The sequence below is a fragment of the Dermacentor albipictus genome, chromosome 8 (genome assembly GCF_038994185.2).
Source record: "Dermacentor albipictus isolate Rhodes 1998 colony chromosome 8, USDA_Dalb.pri_finalv2, whole genome shotgun sequence".
Classification (NCBI taxonomy): Eukaryota; Metazoa; Arthropoda; class Arachnida; order Ixodida; family Ixodidae; genus Dermacentor; species Dermacentor albipictus.
In genome coordinates this window covers 76457738-76477428 of record NC_091828.1, presented here as the reverse complement: position 1 = coordinate 76477428, position 19691 = coordinate 76457738, and the positions used below count along the sequence as shown (strand labels likewise).

The window sequence follows — 19691 nt, the reverse complement described above, 5'->3', positions numbered from 1 at the left end:
GTTTTTCTATAAGACAATAACATGTGTTGTATGACCACCCATCCTGTTCCTCAGCGTTGTAATAACATCCAATACAGAAAATAGGAAGCACCAATGTCTACTTTAAGGTAAATTACATTACCGTCCAATCTCATTAATGTCAACCTGATTTCAGCTAATGGAGCACGGTATTGCAAAAAGTATCAAAGGAGTTTTTGGAGAGAACACAACTTTATCGCATTCATCCACTAGCCTTTAGAAAAATGTGATCTTCCTGACTTACTGAACCAGTCCCGGTGATTCACTATTTTGCCACTTCACAATGTTGTAAAAACCAGATTTATTTAACTTTCCTTCACTTTAGTGACGCTGCTTCACTATAAGCTAAAATTTCATCTTAGTACTATCGTATTTTGTAAATACTATTTTCTTAGAACCTAGAATACGTACCAGATCGCAAAAGGTATGCGAATGTGGGCGAAAGAAAGATGTTTGAGTTACACCTGTGATAGCCCAGGGTAGTGCTTTGGTCATTTAATACTGCTGTTATATCGTAATGGCGATGCTCATGTTTTGAAACCAAGTGCAAAATACAACCATCTACAGAGAATTGTGCTTTCTACAACATCACCTGTACAAACAACCTTATGACCGCAACGACAACCTGAATAACATTACATATTGGTGCAGACAATAGCGCATGGCTATGAATGTAGAAGAAAAACGTATTCGTTCCATAGCTAGCAAGAAGAAACAAGCGCTATCTTAAACGTACATGCTAAGCTCTTCTCTACTTGATGAAGTTACTAACTACAAATAGCTAAGTGTCACTATAACAACCTAGTGTGGAATCTTCGTGCTAACAATGATCTAAGCGAACAGTGCTTGTTACGTACAAACTTAAAACAAGATCCAGCGCATGTTAAACGGTTTGCTTAGCGTTGCCTAATCAGACCGAAGCACAAGTATGCCCAATATTCCTGGGACGTCTACTCTCAGTGTAACAACCAGTCTTGAATAATTCCAAATATAGACTGTTCAGTTGTGCACAGTAAATTTTTCACCTCACACTCTCCAACTGAACAAGTGTGATCTAATGATATTCCGGGCTATGAATTGCGCAGAAAAAAATACGGCTGGAGTTCCTTTCTCAGCAACTCAGCAAAAAACTAGTACTCTACCCCGCAATGCATAGTGATCCAGTAATGACGAGACCAACTCATCCTACTCATCGTTATGGCTTAATCCCTAAGTTTTGCTGAACAAACATATTTAAAGAGTTCATTTAAGCAACATTGCTGATTGAAATCGCTAGGTCAATTGCTGCAGCACATAACTTCGTTACAATTGCATTCCCACTTACGAACATATTTCCGCTTGTGTATCTTATGCATTTTTGTCGTTCATTTACCTTGTCCACCAGGTACATATTGTGCAATACGTGAAATAATAATGAATATAATTGTTTTTGAAAAGCAGTAAATATGGAAGGACACAGAGCCGAAGAGCACTGCAACTATGGATGTATTAGGAGAGTGCATTCATTATTCGCCCACAAATACTATAATGCATCCTCTTAATTAATATGTTCGTGCAGGGATACAATGAATGCTAGTACAACATGGTAGGTACGACATCATGTTACCATCACTCAACCTGTCCAGTTTGTTTGCACCAGCGACGGCAGCCTTCATAATTATAACAACATTTCCTTACCTTAGCGATGTTGGAGAGGGTGACCTGAAAAGACACAAACGCAAGCGCGAGCAGCTCATACAGGATTGCACTTGCCAGGCCCGGACCGGGCCCGGGCCTGAAGCATTCGGGTATGCGCTGCGCTTGATCTTGCGGGCCCGGGCTAGGCCTGGGCCTGTTCACTGACAAGCCTTTAGGTCGAATCTTCAAACACATGCGGGTACTCCGCATAGATCCGTGGTATTCTGCGCAATGCTCAAGCGACAAGTTGGAAAAACTGGCTGGTCGACGATTAGCAAATTTTTTCGTACTGCATTAGCAAATAAAAGTTATTAGGAGTTATCAATAACTCTTAGTTAATAAGAGTTATTCTCTTTTTGTTATTTCTATATGTTAAAAATTTTCCTGATTATTTTGTTGCCTTCTTACTAAAAATAAGCCTATTTCTCGCTGAATAAAGAAATTATCTTACAAAATGTTTTTGAAGCGGCCCGACTGTTACCGCTTTTTGCGATTGCACTATTTCATTACTCTCGATACGATTATTTTATTCGAGCTGCGTCATTTCGTCGCGTTTTTGTTTATTGCGCCACATTGACTATTGTTTTATGTTCACTGCAGCACACATAGGTTGATTGCGCATTAAGAGTATTTGCAGTGTTATTTATGGTCCTTCATTTTGTGCATGATAACTGTTTCTTCGTGGCCTTGGGTCAGTTTGCGCATTTCCCACCCTAGTTTTTGCTACCCGAAGTCAGTAGAAGCTTGTTTGAACAATCACCTGCTTTTGCACCTGATTGACTTCCGACGTTTAATAGCGAGTGTTTTCTTTACGAACGTCGCCCGGTTTTCGTGGCGCTGTGTGCTGCGTTGCTGCGTTTCCGAACAGGCCAACCAATCGCAGCGGACGACGCGCGCCACATCGCCGCTGGGTTCCTTGCACTACCAATAGATGGCGCTCGCCTCCACGCATCCGCGGCGGCTGCATTGCATTAGCCTCTATACAATGACTTAATACCGCCTTCCGTGTCACTTTGTGCGGATCTTCAACAAACACAAATTCCTGTTTCAACTCTTTACGCACGCACACAAAGCTTCGCTGTATATAGATTCCAACTTGTAGTATCGGCTCCTTATTTTATTTTTTTGCTTGCCCTAAGTACTATTACCAGGTGCAAATTTACAAATTTAATTTTTTTTTGTTGTGACCACACTAAGGACCCCAAAGGGGCACTCGCGCCGCCGCCGCTATGGTGTCAATGTAACAACGCGCATGGAGAGTTGAATTTAGCTACTACAGCGTCGATGCCAAGTCACCCTCACGGATGGTATGACAACGGGCTAGCTAGTGCTTTATCGCTTTCCACGCCTTGTTGTAAAATGAACCCTCCCTCCCTTCTTACCAGGCTCTGCTGTAGCCAGGGTATCGTTGTGGATTATACAGCTGCGATTAGCGTGATGCGCTCACACAGCCTTACTGCTGAGAAGTTGCGTACTTTTCCCGCCATGGTCCATACACTGGTCTTAGAGGAATGAACTTTAAAGGCCAAACGAAATTTCTGGCGCTGCCGAACGCCAAAAGGTTTAACAGTTTTCCAACCGTCTCATCTCGTGCACCATTGAGGTGCGACATCAGTAACGCCGTTGCCAAAACTCCTCACGTATACAGCGCACTGACACGGCAGGTTCCTGAAAGGGCGCTATTAACGCCACAGTAGGGACAGTATTAACCACAGTATTAACGCCACAGTAACGCTCCGTGTCGTAGAAACACCGACGTCGTCGTCCGGCGTCGTAATTCGGACGTCGCTTGTCCAACAATTATCTCGAACCAAATACCGAATCACGAATACGCAAACACTGTCCTACCACAAAAGTTGCCTAAACCTTGTCTTAAGTTCTTTACAAGTTATTCCACAGAATGTTAAGAACGACAGCCCACAAACAAATGTAATGGAAAAAACAACACCAACAGCGCATATCTTTTATATTGGCTCTTCTCACACTGAAATATTAACCATGCCAAACAATAACGGGAGGCCGACCCACACAAGAGGCCGCGTTTCTACCGCAAAGCTTGCCTTCGTGCATAGCGTTCCCCGCCAGAGTTTCCCGGTAAACGTTACTCTGTCGTAAGCTTCAGTTGCCGAGAACCTTGCAAAGCAGTCAGGGGTCTTTGAATGATATCACGTTCCACTCTTAATGTCGAAGCTAAAGTGTTTTCAAAAGTTTTTATGCTGCGCTGCATCAGTAGTTTCGCGTGCTTTGTAGCGCCATGTGACATCTACTTCTTCCTAAGAAAAGCATGTGAGAACATACAGCCTCAAGGCTATACCTCGATATCACTACCAATGCTTCGCCTTCTCGAGAAAATGTCACATACGTCAGTTGTGTGCATCGTTCATAGGGCTTACAACATAAAGTGTACACAAGGGTCCTCTCCACTTCTGTAGAATAAAATAACTTGCAGGAATTCTTTAAGACAAGTTTTGTTTCTTCTCTCGGCCCTATGAGTGTAGCTGTACACGTGCTTTCTAGAAAAAAGTTGTTCGTATTGTTTCATTGTCATTCCATGAAGTCTTGTGGTAATAGCTTGAATTATACCACTGAGGCAACGACAATTTTAAAGCATTTTAAAGCGACTAAGTACCCCAGTCAGCCTGGGCCGGGCCCATTCATAAAATCACGCGCCAGGGCCGAACCCGGACATTATACAAAGGGTAATCCTTGAGTACCACCGGAAGTGAAGGATGTGTTGCAGGTATTCATGACAGTTTTTCGCGTAAAACGAATTATTCTACATTTGTTCTCCTTCATTTTTATTATATATACAAAAAACTTCACCGACGATTATGCTCCCTACAGCGACATTTTAGCGCAACTCTATACATTTTTTTCATTAATTTCGCGATATATTGGCTGGTGCGGACAGTGTGTATCGTGCTGCACGTTGCAAACAGACGATAGTGTGGCGCGACTGCCTCTCTAATCAGGAGATCCCGACGGGAATCGCGTGGGTGATGCGTGGGCGCGATTCACAGCAGCCACCCCAGACGTGCCTCCGCTCATGTAGCACTTCGTTTCCATATATGGTATCGGTAGCGTCATGGGTAAACACAGCGAGCGCTACTCTGGCGTCATCCCGTACACATCGTCGCCGCACAGCCCTTCGTCTGCTGCATTTCTTCTCACGCTTTCGTCATAACCTCCTCCGCCATTTGCCGCCTCATGGTTCCGCTGCACCCTCCTCCTCCGCTTTTCTCCTCGCGCTCTCTTTCATCTCCTTGCTCAATCATCATTTGCTTCTCGTTTGCTCGGTTACGCCGAGTCAGGCCGAGGGACGCTGGTGCCGACGCTTGCTGGAGGAACGGGATTCTAAAAGCTGCGCTCCAAGATACTTGCTCGTACCATGAATATGGCAATATATTCACTAGGGTTTAGGATTGGGCGAGTTGGTTTTGCATTCTAAAACTGGCACAGTGCAACATAGAAAGGAAGGAGCAAGCCGAGCTGGTCATATAAAAGAACAGAGCCATTTGAGAACGAATAAACCCTCTGATCCATCATATGGCCGGCTCGACTTGTTTCTTCCTTCCTTTCCATGACGCACTGTACTAGTTTTAGAAGGGAATATATACACCGTGCTTCTAATACGAATAAACATTGACGTTTTTAGTCAGTTACAATTCAATCTTCTTCGTTATACATTTTAATGGCCACCGACGCTGCTGTTTCTAATAAGCAACGTGCGTATTGAGGAAATATTAGTTTATGTCCCCATCAGTTGATGAAATGTCTGCTCCAAAATAACACTGTAAGCGATGTATGCCTCCATACGGATAATCCAAGTAGTCTGTACCTGCTAACTTATATTGCAAGTTGCAAGTTATATTGGAAGCATTCATCACATAAGCATCTGGCAAAAAAAAAAGTCCGTTTCTTAACCTGCTGGGAGCCTATCACACGCTAAATAAGAAGCGACATATTCCCAGGTATGTGACCTCTTTTCCAAGCCTTCTGTCGACTCGCACATTCATTTTTACTACAGTTGATATATGTTCATGGTCGTGTAACTATTGAACATAGGTTCTATGTCTGTCGACAAAGGCACACAAATTTAATATACTACGGACAACGTGCTCTGTGCGCAGGCTATAGATCATGTATAGTGTGCGGATGAAATCTGCGCTGTGCAAGAATAACTCTAGGGATCCATTTCTTAAAGTTGTCTCCACCATGAAGTTGTAAACACTCTTATACAAATTCACAAAATCCGCGGCTTCGTTACCGTGTCTGCGATGCGTGCAGTTTCTATTCCAGTATTCCGGCACTGTGCATCCGAAATTAAGTCGTGATGAAGGAATCGTGCCACCATTAAACGCGACGACCTCTGGTGCTTACCTCAATGATGAAAGCGATGCTGAGCGCGACCTTGAGTGCCACCTGAAAGGAAGCATGCTTGGCAGCTGCTGACGACAACCGACAAGAGGAAGCCGCAAGTGTAGCCCGTGAGCAGAATCTGGGGCAAAGGCCTTCGGCGTTGGCGTTGTACGCAGGAAGTGCGGCTGCGTTCTAACAGAAACGTCCGCGTAAAGTGAGGGCGCAGGCCTATTTTGAAAGATTGGCCATGATGATGATAGTGATGGTGTTCCTCTTTTATGGCGCGTACCCACTGAGGGCGATAGACCGAGAATCGGGCGGCGTAAGGTAACTCCCGAGATTGCTTATTTGCAGAGGAAAAATGTCAACTAAAAGGAAAGAAATGCTAGAATAGCAAGAACAATATGCGAGACAGCAGTCATACCAACTGAAGCACAATTTTATAACAAGTTATTATGAAGAGAAAATAAAGACAATTTTTATTATATAACTAGGAGAAAAATTTTCAGCAAATTGAACAGTGAACGGAGAGGCAGAATAAAGCTGTAAAAATATTAACCGGCTAATTATTTTGTTTCAGTTAATGAATTAAATACTGTGCGACAAACATCACTGCAGTCTAGTGTGAGGCCTTAAATGACATCATGACTGATATACCTAACCCTAACCCAGTCTTGCAGAGTAGAGCTTCGAGTAATATCTTTCTCGGTTGTGGAGGTACGTTAGGCAGGATACCTAACAGTGACCTATTGATATAATTTCCTTACAATTATGCCACTGAGGGGAAATCACCAGGCCATCTCTTTGTAAAGAAAATTCAATTGGATGCGACAGCGTAATCTGCTGTATGCAGCTTCCAATTGCCGAGGACCCTTCTGTTTATTCCAGCAAAAACAGAAATCATGAAAGGCAGGGCATCGCACAAGCGGTAATTTGTTTAAATCAATTTTTAGGTAAAATTATCCGTATTCCTGATTTTCCCCCTGTGCAGTAAGGGCACATCCGAAAGGGCCATCTTGTCCCCTTTATTTTTTAATATAACTCTCGTCCCCGTTGCGCAAAAATTATCAGCCAAACCGGCCCCCCAGCACTCTCTGCACGCCGATCGCATTACTCTCTTGACCACCAAGGGCAACAGGGGCACAATCGAATACTCTCTTGAGAGAGCCGCAAGACGGACCGAAAACATGCGCGGAGCATCGGCCTCATTTGCTAAGCTCCTAAATCAGACGTTCTTTTCTTTCGCCCCGAAAACTCTTTTCCTCCAGCAATATCAATATATATCGATGAGAAACTCATGTCTGAGTCAAAAGCGTGGCAGTTTGGCCGAGTTGATATGTCATGACTTTTTTAGGCTTGTAGCACAGCTCAGAAAGAGCAAAAAGGATGGTGGAAGGGGTGATGAAAGGGAACGTGTGCGCTAACTTCCCACTGATGGTTTATTTTGTGGCACAGAAGGCTACTTATACAGTCGGCGAATCATGTAACATCAAGAAATTGCACAAAAACAAGAAACAAGACTGATAGTAACCAATGAAAAACATATTCGGACAGCCTGTGGCTACAGTCGGAGATACGCCAATTCATTGCTTGATAGTGACAATGAAGGTGAGCTGGCACATGCATGGCCCAGACCTATGATAGCTTTTGCTTAGATGATTTCTCTTGTGAGCTGATTACGACTACGACCTAGAAGGACGCAGTCATCTAAGACAGGTTCGCAACCACACGTTTTGCAATGCTGCGCGAGAAATCCCCAGTCGTAATACAATTCTTAGCATTGTAACCATGTTCGCGCAGCCTGTCATTAAGACATCCGCCAGTTTGACCAACGTAACGTTTTCCACACGAGTGGAAAACAATAAACAACACAATGTGTGCAATTGACGAACTTCTTTTTTTTATTCTTAGAACAGCTAATAGGAGCCTCATTATTCGGCTTAATGAGCTTGCTAGTCCTCATAAGCTTGCTAAGGGTAGAAAACAATACACGAATACTCGCTCGCTTAGCGATTTTCTTAAGATTATGTGAGACGTTGGGAATATAACGAATGATACTTTTCCTACCCTGAGTAGTTGCTGGATTATGTTGGTGCTGGTTGTTTTTTCTGAACTCTCTTAGAAGCCGTTCTGCTGCTGACACTTGTAGGGACACGCGACAACCAGCCTGCGAAAGCCGTTCGCACTGACAGGTAAAGCTCGACGAAACACTATGGTGGCACGACTTTTTCAAAGCATTATTTAGGCAAAGGTTAGTAATGCCTTTCTTGACCAACTTAGAATGAGCAGATCGAAACGGAACAAGTGGTCTGTTAGCACGAGGTTCATAGTACCAACACGTATGAATATCCGAACAAGCTAAGCGCGGATCCAAAAACCAGATTGTGTGATGCTGTGGGAGCTCGTAAGTAACGTCAAGGGGTGCAAGGCATTCTTTGACTATTGGCACTACCATAGCAACCTCAGTCTCATTACATTGGTCAAACTGGCCGATGTCTCAGTGAGAGGCCGCACAAACGTGTTTTCAAAGCTAAGAATTGTATTACAGCTGGGGGTTTCTTGCGCAGCACTGCCAAACGTGTGGTTGCGAACCTGTCTTAGAAGAATACGTCATTCTAGCTCGTAGTCGTAATCAGCTCACAAGAGAAATCATCAAAGCAAAAGCTATCATAAGTCTGGGCCATGCATGTGTAAGCTCACCTTCATTATCACTATTAAGCAATGAAATGGCGTATCTCGGACTGCAGCCACATACTGTCTGAATATGTTTTTCTCTGGTTACTATAGGTTTTGTTTCTTGGTTTTCTGCAATCTCTTGATGTCACATGCTTCGCCGTGTGTATAAGTAGCCTTCTGTGTCACAAAATAAAGCATCAGTTGGAAGTTAGCGCTCACTCTGATCTCCATTTCCTTTCATCACCCCTTCCACCATCCTTTTTGCCCTTTCTGAGCTGCGCTACAAGCCTAAAGAAGTCTTACCTGTGGTAAACAACATAAGAATTCGAGGGCTCCACATTTCCAATAACGCTTCCAATTCTACAGCTACAGGTTCCCTACGGAGGTCGGTGCAGAATGTCTTCACCCTCATATAGAGGATTTCTAATCGTCGCAAGAGAACTCGCGATGCAGACACTCGCCACCTAGTACAACTGTTCTGTCTCTGCATGACAACTTACTCCCTCCCCTTTCTGCACCTCTCACCTCTCAGAGGGACCAGCTAGATCGCCTCATCAGCACAGCATATAAGACCGCCATGCACTTTCCTAAGACTACTTCTACGAGCGAACTTCTCCAGCTGGGTGTGCACAATACGATTGACGATTTAGTCGCAAGACTAAATAATCAATCTTAAATCATTATTCCCGTCTTTTTCAGTATTTCTCTCATTATACCTCGTCAATATTCCTTGCACTTGTTAACAATGTAAAAGCATTACTTTCTACTGGGTATGGACAAAAGGAGCAGCCAGTATAAAAATTATTGTAGGATTTATAATATTTGAAATAAGAAAGGTCCCACATATTTAGGACTAATACTGTTAGTTCTTGCGTATTTGTCGTCCGCTCATGACAGAATATATAGTTTAATACTGACACTTTTTGTTGCCATCCTTTAAGAGCATGCATAAAAAGGCCGGACTTACCCTCGGGCTCGGTGAAATAACATAGTCCGCGCGTATCAAACGCTGCTGTGAACATCTCAACCAAGTTTTGCTGTCGTACGCCGGGCGTGGAGGTCGCAAGCGGATCGCGAAATGATTTTTCTCTCAAACGCTCTCTTGTCAACGGAAGGCCTATCCTCATTTTCTTGCAGACTCACTATTTCGTCAACGGACGCACCACTTCGTCATTCCTTTAGACGACTGCTATTCGTCGATAGCTGGCGTCAAGCTCCGGTCGGGTACATGGCATAGATACTGCAACCGCCGGAAGGTGCCGCTACGAGTCCACTGGCAAAGCGCACTGCGGATCGCTGGTGACAACCACGCTTGTCTAATGTTTAGCGCGTCGTAGGCACCAAAAGCGCAAGTCGTGACGTCTACGTTAACATCCTAAACGAAATTTGAACTGCGCGCCACGGTGAAATTTAGAAGGCGGAGCGTTGTGGGTACGCCCCACTGCGCCGCAGCCTTCGCACCGCAAGGCATTGAAGAAACGGAAGCACAGCAGATGTCGTGCTTGATTGCAATTAACTGCGCTTCTGCTGAACGCATTGATGTACTTTTTGCGGTGAACTATTTCTGAAATAGCCAATTTTCACTTCAAATGCCTTCCCGCACTTCGATAAAAAAGGGGTCCTGAGCCCATTTAAGAATGATATACGGCTGGGGGAAGTGGTATTTCATTAAATATAAAGGAGCGCCAAAGTCGAAATATAAGACCAAGGAACCTATAACGTAAACCTACTTCAAAATTTTCTATTCCAATTCTGCAATCAGCCCTCCACGATTGACCAAAACTTCTTTGGACCATCCCCACTTAACCTGTCTCTTACTCGACGTCACAAAAACCGTGATAGCTCCCCACATGATATGACATGTCCACATTAATTATGCATAGAACAAAAGAAAAATGGTAGAACAAAAGATTGATAGAACAAAAGTAAAATTGTTATTTATGATTCGACCCCTTTTCGCCATTAGCCCTCGGCTATTGTTCAAAAGTTTTCGGGTTGCACCCATTTCACCTGTCTGCCACGCGATGTTAGAAGACCACAAAAACTTACGCGTCAAAGTAACCTGTACGCGATAGAGATGCATTATTATGCAGAAGAAAACTGAATTTTCTTCTGAATAGCCGCAGGCTGCCGCGTTCCAAAAGGAACAAAAGATGGCTGCCACCGATCGCTCAGGCACTGGTGACTCGTACCTGCCGGAGAGCATGAGTTTGTTTGCGCATAATAAAACTGCTTGCGTGGCCATGTAACGTTTTCGAGCACTTTCGGCACGTTTACAACCTCGTTCTGTCAAATCTTCTTTTCTGAGGATCTGTTTCAGCGTCGTTCTTAAGCTTCCGTTGCATGCCGCCGCCATTTTCTACGAGCAACCGCAAGCTAAGTAAGGCAAAGCGGACCAACCGCAGACGCCGGTACCGCCCTCTTCATCCGGTTATCGACTTTCAGTGCAGTCGCCCGGCCCCATCGAATCCCTCTCCACTTGAGCGTGTTCCTCGCCTCTTGTCAGCCAATTAGATAAAACAAGCCGCTCAGTGTAGGCAAAGTTATTCGTTTTCAAGCAAACAAAAATGACCTCCTATGAACGAGGAGAGCGTTTGATTAGTCTGTTCAGACAAACCTGTGGGTGACCGCCCGATCCTTATATCGGCGGTTACGCAAATGTGACGTCAGGAGTTTGAAATAAAAACATATTGGAACAGTATTACGCTATAGGGCCCCAAGAAGGCGACAACTGAAGCGCTAACTAAACACTTACGGTTTATAAAGGATGTTTGTTACTAATAATAAGGTTGATTATGAAGAATTGATTGTTTATAATTATGTTTCACATGCATTTCACATGCTAGCCAAGATACGGGTAGACGCTAAAGAAGAAGACGACCTAACCTTTGCCACATACTGAGCGTTGCGAGATGGCGAGAAGTGCGGAAAACACAATACTCTCCCCTGATGACGAGGCAGACGATAACGAGAATCTGCCTATGAAAGTCTACAAACCGAGCACCTGGTAAGCGCATTCTACTTTTATACGTGGTCAGTGATCGCTGATACCGAAATCTGTGCCTCCTCGTTGGCGAATAGTTGAATGAAACAGAAGACGCCAATCCTGCTGTATGAAGGGCCCACTATTAATGGTGGGTATTAGACACCATAGGAAAGTGGCACGTCAGTCTCTGACTGATGGCATAAGTAAAGGAGTAAAGTTAACCCTGACTAGTAAGAAAGAAGCGTTGCCTGGCTGGCTCTGACTGAATCCACATTTCAGCCCCAGGCCCTGAGAAATGTTTTTATTGTTTCTGCCCACAGCAAAATGAGTGTGGTGGCGGCAAGGTCATGAATTTCCTGCAAGCAGCGTGGTGCTAAATTGCCAGCAATGGCACGGCGCAAGGTCAATGTCCTTGTGGCCTCGACACTGGCGCGTGTCCTATTTTGCAGTCTTTCATGGCCTACGTCTTTCTCGGCGCTAGTTAAGGATATCTCAATTCTGGAATTCCGACAACCTAGCCCAACGTTATTCTCTAAATGTCCACAAGATGTTCACACAAGCATGCAGTGGCGTACTGAGTTTACACCGATGGTGAACAGAAGCAAGTTTGGTCGCAGGGTCGTCATTAACCAGTACTTATTTTACAGGGAGCTTCTCCAAGCAGTGGCAGTACTTTTTCTGTGGAAATTTGAGAACACGTAATCATACTCTTCTAGCTTCCACAAGACGTACATTAGGTCATTCATTCTACGCACAACAGAATATCCACTATATCTGGTAACCAAGAACAGCTGCTTCAATTTTCTTCAATTTCCCGGATACGCAGAAATGGCTTCAAATGCAATCGCCCTTGTGCTAATCAAGGTTAACATCCTCTGCGTGTTAATATGCTTCATCGTCTTACCTCTATTATGCCCACGTGAGTGGTTCGGCGTCTCCAAGCTCTCCCAAGTTTAGTGTCTGCTTTATCTGCAACACACACTGTGCATGCATGCAAACAAATTTACTTAGTACCACAATAATCAAGGGGCGGTGAGGTTAAATCCTTGGCATCTGTCGAATATTTTTTTTTTCCAGGACATCGCAACCAGGTGCCAGTTTGACTAAATATGGACAAAGAGGACAGCCTGCTGCTGCACTCCTGCGAAAGCAACGGTACGATACAGAACGGAGCTCTGCAGCACCATACGTGGATCGGCCTCGGGGCCGTGGGAAATACGACGTAGATGTCCGTTTTACTGAAGATGAAGAGGGATTACACACAGCTACAGCCATCCCGCAAAAGGAATCAAATGAAGAACTAAGCTCCGAAGCGCAAAACGCCGATGGCCCTCCGAACAGTGGGAATTATGACGTAGATGCAGGTCCGACTACATATGGACTGGGAGGGCAGCCCGCAACTACAGTACCCGAAGTGCGACTACGAAATACAAAACGAAGCTCTCCAGCGCAACTCTCTGATGGACCTCACAGCAGCGGGGGTTATGACGTTGTCGATGACGAGACACCATACCTGGACCGTCCTCGGGGCCGTGGGAAATACGACGTAGATGTCCGTTTTACTGAACATGAAGAGGGATTACACAGAGCTACAGCCATCCCGCGATCAAATGCAGAACTAAGCTCTGAAGCGCAAAACGCCGATGGCCCTCCGAAACGTGGGAATTATCACGTAGATGCAGGTCCGACTACATATGGACTGGGAGGGCAGCCCGCAACTACAGTACCCGAAGTGCGACTACGAAATACAAAACGAAGCTCTCCAGCGCAACTCTCTGATGGACCTCACAGCAGCAGCGGTTATGACGTTGTCGATGACGAGACACCATACGTGGACCGTCCTCGGGGCCGTGGGAAATACGACGTAGATGTCCGTTTTACTGAACATGAAGAGGGATTACACAGAGCTACAGCCATCCCGCGATCAAATGCAGAACTAAGCTCTGAAGCGCAAAACGCCGATGGCCCTCCGAACAGTGGGAATTATGACTTAGATGCAGGTCCGACTACATATGGACTGGGAGGGCAGCCCGCTACAACAGTACCCGAAGTGCGACTACGAAATACAAAACGAAGCTCTCCAGCGCAACTCTCTGGGCCTCACAGGAGCGGGAGTTATAACGTTGTCGATGACGAGACGCGAACGGTACAAGATAATGAAGTATTTAGTGATGTGAGCAGCACAGGCTTCACATCACATCGTAGAACGGCTCCAACGTCCTTATATTCTCCGAAAAAGAAGGCGTATCTCAATATTCCGGAGACTGAACAACGAGGAGAAGGTGGCGATCAATCTCAGTGGCGAAGGTTGTTGGTGAGTGTCTTGACTTCAGAATAAGATTGGCTGCAGTGCAAGTACTTGAGTGCGTGTTGGGGGGAGGGGAGGGGTTATGTGCGTGCATGTGTTCCTATATAACGAGTCGAGCCTTAAAATAGCTTGCCCATTCAACATAGCCAACATTAGCCAACTTGTGAATCTATATTGGCATACCTACGGCATTTAGAGTAAGTCTTGCTGCTTGTATATGGCTATCGGTATAAAACAACCTTGTCTGTGGAAGCGCAATGTTTAGGAATAGGCAGCGTAGCATAGCTACTCTTAGTGACAATATTGCGCGTAATAAAGCCCAACTATGCTCACGATCACGAAATTCGTGCTTTCTTTTAGGTTAGCAATATGAAAAAAAAAGTGGTGGGTGTAGGGTCAGGGTACAATGCACGGCAGGGTTTTGATTCTGCTATTTGTCGTGTGGTGCAAAATGTTTGAAGATGTTCTGCGTCGTTGCATTGAGTTTAGTATAGAAAATTCCTTCGACTATATATGAAATATTGCGAAGCTTTAGTCATATGCATTCTTAGCACTTTCTTTTCTTTACGTTACTTTTTTTGCTATCATTGGAAATGGCCACTATTGGTACCTATATCTTCCTTTGTGCACTGACCGTGGTTTGTAATGTTTAACAGTGTGTGACCGATCTCGCAGAAAGCACGCTCAGAAGTAGCTGTAACAACCGCACGGTGCTACGGTACCTGCGTGCGGTAAGGCAGGCGGTACTGACGGCACCGTAGCACAGGTGCTAGTACCACCCCTAGTAGACTGCCACCATACATTCATATGACGGGTGCCTGTGTTACAACCGGTGTTAGAATGCCATCTTTTGGTACTGCATGGTGGTATGGTTGTAGGGGGGCCATTCGCGGATTCCTCCCCACGTGACAGCTAGCGTTTTGAGGCGGTGTCCTTGAGATGCTACACCTGTGGTCGCAAACAAAGAAACGGGCGCCGTCATTCAAGACGCTGCGCCAAGCAGAGTTGGTCTTGGTTACTTTACTGCACCGGGTTGCGAACTGGGACTTGAGCTTTACTTAACTGCTTGGCTCCCACCTATGGGTAAAACACAGTAGAATGGGGTGCGCCCCCCGTGCAAATTAATCTAACATAGTGCTACAAATAACCACTTCCCAAATCTTGCTAAAGGAATTGTTGTATAGTGACTGCGGTTGTTTCGTCATTTTTTCCTGGCTGGCTTCGTGTTTCGTACACTTTTTGTTCGTTGCCCTTATCTCGAGCCATGCTTTACTTCCTCTCCTTCCTCTCGGAGCAGGACGCTACCAGCATACGAGCCACTCTTCCTGACGCGCCGAAAGAGCGACGGAGTATGCCGGCTCAAGACAGCCAAGGCTTGGCTTCAATCCCCCGAAGCACACACGTGGGCTCCAGTCATGTGACACCTGGGCCGAGTCCGGAAGCTTCCTCCCGAAAGGTGCTGCTTTTAACTACCATTTGGTCCTATTAATTACTATTATGCTGCCAGAGCCGCAACCAAACTCACTGAACAATTCACTAACCTTTTTTGACAAGCAAAAAGAGACTGGGATACTATTCTACGTAAGACAAACACATCGAAAGAGGGCGGGGATGAGTACCAACTTCATGGTAGCACCATGCGCGTGTTAAGCAGTAAACATGAACAGTCCTTATGAGATTATACAAGCTATTCCACAACGCAGCAGTCGATGGGATCCTGGACAAGAAGTTGAGATGGCGAGCACTGATGGTGACAAGATAACCGCTCTTCGTTATTCCTTCTCGTTCTTGTCTGGTTGCGCTATCTGATGTGCACGTAATTCTGTGGAACGCCATGTAGCCCAATCCCAGACCGTGTTGGGGATCAGGCGCCCTATAACCTAAAGCTATTCAAATCAGTTTCTGTTTCTATTCCGCCATTAGCCCTCCGTGACGGGTGAAAAAAAGTCTTGATGCTGCGCCCACATCGCCTGTCGGTCACAAATCACGAAAACCACGAAAGCTCCCTATCTTAGGTGAACGTGTGAAAGAATCTGAAATACGCGCATCTCACCATTATGCCTCCGCTATTGGACAAAACTTTCCATCCGTGCCTATTTCACCTGTTCTTGCCGTTCTGTGACATTACATGACAAAACGGCCACAACTCAACGCGGGCAAGGGACGTCTGCGGACTAAACATGCATTATTATGCGAGCAAAAGTGCCTGTATTTCTTCAATTGCCGGAGACTGCTCCGTTTAGAGTGGAATAGAAGATCGGTGGTCGACGATCGCTGTAGCTCTGGCTGTTGGCGAGAATGTATTTACTTGGGTATGATAAAATGAAATCCGAACCGGAATGTCAAGCGACAATCAGTGTGTATTCTGAGCGAAATAAAGTGAAGCTAAATACTTTACGTTATCGCTCAATGGAAGTTGCGTAAGTTGCGTAAAAATTTGTTTGCTCACCTCGTTATATGCCCCCATTCCCAGTTTCTCGCTTCATCCCGGAAAATGCAATACTCCTCTGTCGAATTTACACCTCAGTCCGATACCTCAGTTGATCTCGCACAGCTGTATATGCGCAAGTAACGGTAACGCAACTCGTAGTGCTGATCAGAGTTTTGGACAGCGGCTGCCATATTATGCAAGCTGAGCGACATAAATTTGAATTGTAATCAAGAGTTACGTCACTACGGCATTAGAAATCGAAGTACCTAAATTTAATTCCAAATGCAATACAACCGCTTTTACGTGGAAGTTTTATAAAACAATTCTGCTTTCAGAATAGCGCACACTTCATCTGTTTATGCCGAAAATGAAGTTGCTATACGGCGCTACCATTAAAAAAAATCGTGCAGTAGCTACCGAAGATGATTATCTAAGTAAGCGAATAGCTTTATTACGTCGCTGAATTGCCCGTGGATCGTTCAAATGCAAGATATCTACTAGCAAGCCTCTGAAGACATGCTTGTCAAGGCAATAATGGTATTTTGATGATAATGCATATATTCGTTGTATAATGTTTCCGTCATTAAATGCGAATGTTTCGGCGGAGCAATAAACACTGCCAGTTTATATCTTACTAGGTTATCAATACTGACTGTCTCACTGAGCCGACAGCCAATCGCGCACACCACAATAAAAGAGTACCTCTCGGAGTAAATATTAGCACAGCCGCTAAATATGGTTGCTGACGTGTCATTACACAGTGCTGAAGGTTGAACTCCCGATCCAGTTGTTGCTGCCATTTCCCACCCCCTCCTCGCAGTATAATGTTCATCATCATCATCATCAGCCTGGCTACGCCCACTGCAGGGCAAAGGCCTCTCCCATACTTCTCCAACAACCCTGGTCATGTACTAATTGTGGCCATGCCGTCCCTGCAAGCTTCTTAATCTCATCCGCCCACCTAACTTTCTGCCGCCCCCTGCTACGCTTCCCTTCCCTTGGAATCCAGTCCGTAACCCTTCACCCTTGTATAAAGTATAATGTTGCCGGGACTTTTTGTTGCGTGGACGACGTCGCTCTGCCGACTATTCTGAGGAGCCATTTTGGCGGCATTCTCATCGCCTCGTTGCACACGGCCGTGATCACCGAGGAGCAACAGCAAGCTAAGCAAGATAACTGAGACTAATCGGAGGTTCCGTATCCACTGCCCTCCGCCCTGCCTATGTTATGTGATGCCGGGGTGGTGCCAGCGCCGCTCTAACCTCTCTGAGACCCCGGTAAAACCCTCCTTGCTTGGCCACTAGCTTGGCTCGGCTTACATCCTTTCCACTAATGAGCACTCATCGCCTCCCGCCAGCGAGGGAGATAAGAAAAATATACCCCCTTAGGCGAAGTTATTTCGTTTGAAAACCGAAGAAACCGAACCGAAGACTGACTGGGCCTCGTCAGAAAACGTTGTAGGTTCCCGCTTACGCTCACTTCAGCGATTAGGCAAATTCGACGTCATGAGATTGGAATAAAATAACAATGGAATACCTCTACGTAATCGCTCGCCATGCATCAGGCTGCGTGGTTTTTCCTACAATCTCCAGCTGGTCTGCTCAGCTGTAGTCCGTTCCCAAATTTACAAAAAAAAAGAAAGCCCTGGCTTTGCTTGAGGTCTCCTCTGTTAAACGTAATTAAACATTTACTGGAATGAACTGTGATCATACAGCAAACGTGGACTAAATGGACATAGCAGATGCATTTGTTCAATATTTGTGATTTTGGCTCCTAACCTTCATGCAAGGTTGCTGTTTTACTATCCGCAGTTTAAAATTTCAAGCTAACATATTTTTTTTCTAAACAAGGCAAGAAAATGTAGCTTCCTGCGGCCGGGCAACGTGCAAAATACTTCTCAATTGTTTCACCACCGAGGCAAGGTTTTGTTGAAAGCGATCACTTGCAAGTCGCAGAGCCATTTTAAGCCAGAAGGGCGAAGTTTAGCAAAATCACTCATGTCACTAACAAACTGGCTCAGCCACCATACTGAACCCCTCCTACTAGTTATAGCGTTCTCTTTAGTAATTTTGTACAAAACCATGTTTTGCCTACCTTGCCTAAATAGCGCACTAAATTTTGCGGGAATAAAAGACAATGGCGAGCTGTTGTAGCGCTGTAACAGAAGCCAGTATACTCCCTGTACTTTTGCGCTGCATCTACTCACAGTTTTACAAACAGGTTGCAATGACAGTTAGAATCAATGCGAACGATGCAAACGGCCTACAAGCGTACGGAGCACTGTAGTTTTGTAGAAACAAGGTAAAAGTATTTCACATTCGAGAGTTACATAAATAATGACATAGGGGTAACGTGTACAGATAGTTTGTAAAAAATGTGCCCCAGTATTGCAAGACATATTTAACACACACGTTGTTCCACGTATGAACAGGCAAGATTCAACGTTTGCTATATGCAGGTTGAGCGAAAATTACGAAACTCAGCGCGAAACTCAAGTCTGCTTGAAGCCATTAAAATAGTGTGCCTACTATGTTGGCTGCATATATTAGTACATGTATGCATAGCACACGTGAAATTGTAATATACACTTTACACTTCAATTTTTCAGCATTCAGAAGTCATATTCCGAATTCTACAAAGATAGTGTCAACCTGCTTGTCAACATCAAGGTTAAGAAAAATGTCATGCGTAAGCTCAACTGCGTTGTACTAAAACCATACCTAAACCCATGCTATAGTTTATATGGCAGATTATGTGATTGCAGAAGAAGTAATAAGTGTTTATGAATGATATGTTCTAATATTTTTCATGATTCTGAAGTTATTGAAATCGGTCTGTAGATCGACAAACCGCTTATCACCGGGTTTATAAAGGGGAAACGCTTTAGCTATCTTCCATGAGGAAGGAACGGTGGTGGTAGGTAATAAAGATTTCTTGACTATGACCATAGGATATCTGGATGGCCACAAGGAATAGCGAACCAAGAATGCATTGTGTATCCCGCGCGGACCGGTGCATTTCTTGGTTTAATGCGCGGTTAAGGATGCCTTCATTGCTTATGGTAATCTCACAGATTGCTTCACAAAGAACTATATTGGAAATAGAAGGAATGAAGTTGTTATCGGGTACAAATATGGACGGAAAATACTTTTCGAAAGCATCTGATATTACAGACGGCTCGCTGATAACGTCATCATCAATTTTGAGTGAAGTGGGGGATGCAATGGAAGGCAAAC

At 44.8% G+C, this 19691-nt stretch overlaps 3 protein-coding genes across 12 annotated transcripts in view; 2 read left to right on the top strand and 1 right to left on the bottom strand.

The window, feature by feature from the left end:
• Nucleotides 1–6295, bottom strand: part of LOC135895911 (uncharacterized) — a 28230-nt gene extending 21935 nt beyond the window's left edge. Inside the window, exons 1-2 of the mRNA XM_065424153.1 lie at nt 6076–6295; nt 1696–1719 (exon numbers count right to left, since the gene is read on the bottom strand). Coding sequence (XP_065280225.1) covers nt 1696–1719; nt 6076–6131 — 80 coding nt within the window. The 5' untranslated portion in view covers nt 6132–6295. The remainder of the gene's footprint in view (nt 1–1695; nt 1720–6075) is intronic.
• Nucleotides 1–19691, top strand: part of LOC135895916 (uncharacterized) — a 210004-nt gene that overhangs the window by 120921 nt on the left and 69392 nt on the right. The window lies entirely within an intron of this gene.
• Nucleotides 11606–19691, top strand: part of LOC135895886 (uncharacterized) — a 29741-nt gene continuing 21655 nt past the window's right edge. For all 6 annotated transcript variants that reach the window (XM_070523615.1, XM_065424118.2, XM_065424143.2 and 3 more), the window contains exons 1-3: nt 11606–11737; nt 12794–14030; nt 15322–15480. In XM_070523615.1, the coding sequence (XP_070379716.1) occupies nt 11643–11737; nt 12794–14030; nt 15322–15480 (1491 nt within the window). In that variant the 5' untranslated portion in view covers nt 11606–11642. The remainder of the gene's footprint in view (nt 11738–12793; nt 14031–15321; nt 15481–19691) is intronic.